The 3,009-nt window shown below is 39.1% G+C and overlaps 1 protein-coding gene across 1 annotated transcript; it reads right to left on the bottom strand.

The window, feature by feature from the left end:
• Positions 1-248: 248 nt before the first annotated feature.
• Positions 249-2,579, bottom strand: LOC123886035. Its single transcript, XM_045935370.1, has one exon. It carries the CDS (start codon positions 2,577-2,579, stop codon positions 249-251), a length of 2,331 nt encoding a protein of 776 aa, XP_045791326.1.
• Positions 2,580-3,009: the final 430 nt, after the last annotated feature.

Raw genomic sequence — 3,009 nt, 5'->3', positions numbered from 1 at the left:
GGTCCTTTCCTTGATTCTTCCATAACAACTTCTTCTTTGGGATGTAACTCCTCCCACCTAGTAGGGGTGCGGCGGTTGTAGGATGGAAGAGCCTCCAACATAGTTAGAACTTCACATTCTCTAGGGTCTTTATTTTCTTGAACAATTTCTGGTGGCAAACTCAAAACTCTTTCAAGGGGTAGACTTGGAACTTGATGTTTTATTTGTTCCCCAATTATTGAGTTCAGAATGTTAACCCTATAGCACTCCTATTTTTCTTCTGGATGTTTCATTGCTTCAAGGACATTTAACTTGACAACTTCATCATACACTTTCAAAGTTAAAGTACCATCTTCTAAATCAATTAAACATCTTCCCGTCCTTAAAAATGGTCTTCCAAGGATCAACGGGATGTCATCATCTTCCGGCATCTCAAGAACAACAAAATCCACCGGAAATATTAATTTGTCAACTTTCATTAGAACATCTTCAACAATACCGTATGGGTGTTTTATTGAATGGTCAGCAAACTCCAATGTCATCCTGGTATTATTAATCTTCCCAATACCCAACTTCTTGTAAATGGACAGCGGCATCAAACTTACACTAGCTCCAAGATCAATTAAAGCTTTCTTGAAGGTTCTATCCCCAATGGTACAAGGAATAGTGACACTTCCAGGATCTTTGAGTTTTTGAGGAATCTTCCGCTGTAAAATTGCACTACATTGCTCTGTGAGTCTCACCTTCTCATCACCAATAGTTCTCTTTCTTGAGATGATATCTTTCATAAACTTTGCATAAGTAGGCATTTGCTCAAGAGCTTCGGCAAAAGGAATGTTGATTTGAAGCTTTTTGAACACCTCTACAAACTTACCGAAATTCTTCTCATCTTTTTCTTTTTTAAGCCTTTGAGGGAAAGGTAACTTGATCTCCGGTTTCGACAGGCTCTCTTTCTTTTGCACAATTGGTTCTTCTTTCTTTTCAAGCATTTCAACATCATCTTCTTTTTCAGTACTTCGAACTTCCAACTCTACCTCAACAAGTGTAGGCGATGACTCACTCCCACCCTTTTGTAAATTGGGTGATCGTGATTCATTCACTTTTTGACTTCTTGTAACAACAGCATTCACACTACCATGGTCTCTTGGATTAATAACAGTATTGCTTGGAAGACTTCCAGGAGCTCGTTGTGAGAGTTGTTGAGCAATTTGACCAACCTGAATTTCAAGATTTTTTATTGAAGCTGTTGTATTCTTTTGTGCAGCTCTTGTCTCTTGAGTGAAAGAGTTCATGTTTGTGGCCATTGCTTCAATAGCTAACTCCCAATCTGCCTTCTTTTGTGGAACTGACGATTGATTTGCTGTGCCTCCTTGGTAACCCCCTTGTTGTTGACTTTGAGGGCCACCTTGTTGGTTCTTCCATGAGAAGTTTGGATGATTCCTCCAGCCTGGATTGAATGTGTTTGAGTAAGGATTATTCTGTTGGCGATTTGTTTGGTTGCTGAGAAAATTCACCGCTTCTACTTGTGTTGCATCCATAGGTACATCGCAATGAATAGTGAAATGAGGGCCTGCACACCAGTCACATCTCACAGTGTTCATCTGGTTAACTGAAGCTACTAGAGGTTGACTTAAATTAAGAGCTGCCATTCTCTTTGTTACTTCAGCTGACACTGCCTCTTGAATCTGCTTGTTGGTGAGTATATTCTGAGCATTTCTGTGTTCAACTTGATTCAGGTCTATGAGTCCACCTCTTGTACCACCAGTTCTGTCATACATCTCCATTTGTTCATTTAGTGCGACAGCTTCAATGACTTTTATGATTTGAGTAGCGGTTTTGAAATTTATGGAACCACCAGAAGCTGTGTCTAAAACTTGTCTAGTAGCAAGGAGTAGACCATTGCAGAAAATTTGCATTTGAACAGTACCATCATAATTGTGCTCTGGACATGCGACTAGTAACTTCTTGTACCTCTTGTAAGCTTCTCCAAGTGATTCTCCATCTTTTTGTTGGAAGTTGGAAATGTCTTGTCGCCTTCTCACAAACAAAGCTGTAGGAAAAAACTGCTCCAAGAACTTGTCTTCCATTTCATTCCAAGTTGTTATGCTACCAGCTGGTAAGGAGTCGAACCATTCTTTGGCATCATCAGTTAGTGAGAATGGAAATAGTCTCAACCGTTTGGCTTCTTCAGAATTACCATCCACCTTTGTTGTCTCACAAATCACAAAGAAATTCTTCAGGTGCTTATTGGCATCTTCATTGTACTTTCCTGCAAACTGTTTCTCCTTCAACTCACGCAGCAATCCTGGATTGATTTCAAACTTGTTTACCGTCACAGGCTGATTAGTAATGGTCAATCTGTTTCGGTTTCTGTCACGGGCACCATAGTCTCCGAGAAGTCTCTCCACTGGTGGTGGTGGCGGATTTTCATCTGCCATCTCGTTAACTTCCTCGTGTACCTGTTCGTCTGTGTCAAAGTTTACTTCACTACTTTCCTCCTTCTCTTTGAGTTTCCTCAATCGAGCTTCTTTTCGATTTGCTCGAGCGGTCTTTTCGATTTTTGCGTCAAAGAGAAGTTCAGCTGAGGCCTGGCCTCGCATACAAGATTAGACAAATAGTGAGTAATAGAGTATTGAATAATAATTAAAATAAAATAAAAGCAAAAATTTTGTTGCAGAGCAAAAAATTTCAATTAAGCAAAAATAAAAATTCAACAATGATTTGGCAATCCCCGGCAACGGCGCAAAAAACTTGATGGCGATTTTCGCAAGTGTACGAAATCGTGCAAGTGATACATTTAAAACGGTAAGACCGAGTGTCGAACTCAAGGATCGCGTTATACTGTTGAATTGTGATTTTTACTCGATTGAACAAAAGGTTTCAGTTTGATTGGTTGCAATAGCAATAATAATAATAACAACGAAAATTACTTTGTATTTGATAATAATAAAAATGTCAGGGATGAGTTTCACTAGACTACTATTTTAATGTAGTGACTTGGTTATGACTATTGAAGCTATTTATCAAATT

The sequence above is a fragment of the Trifolium pratense genome, linkage group LG5, assembly GCF_020283565.1.
Source record: "Trifolium pratense cultivar HEN17-A07 linkage group LG5, ARS_RC_1.1, whole genome shotgun sequence".
In the NCBI taxonomy this organism is placed as follows: Eukaryota; Viridiplantae; Streptophyta; class Magnoliopsida; order Fabales; family Fabaceae; genus Trifolium; species Trifolium pratense.
This window is presented reverse-complemented; position numbering and strand designations above follow the sequence as displayed.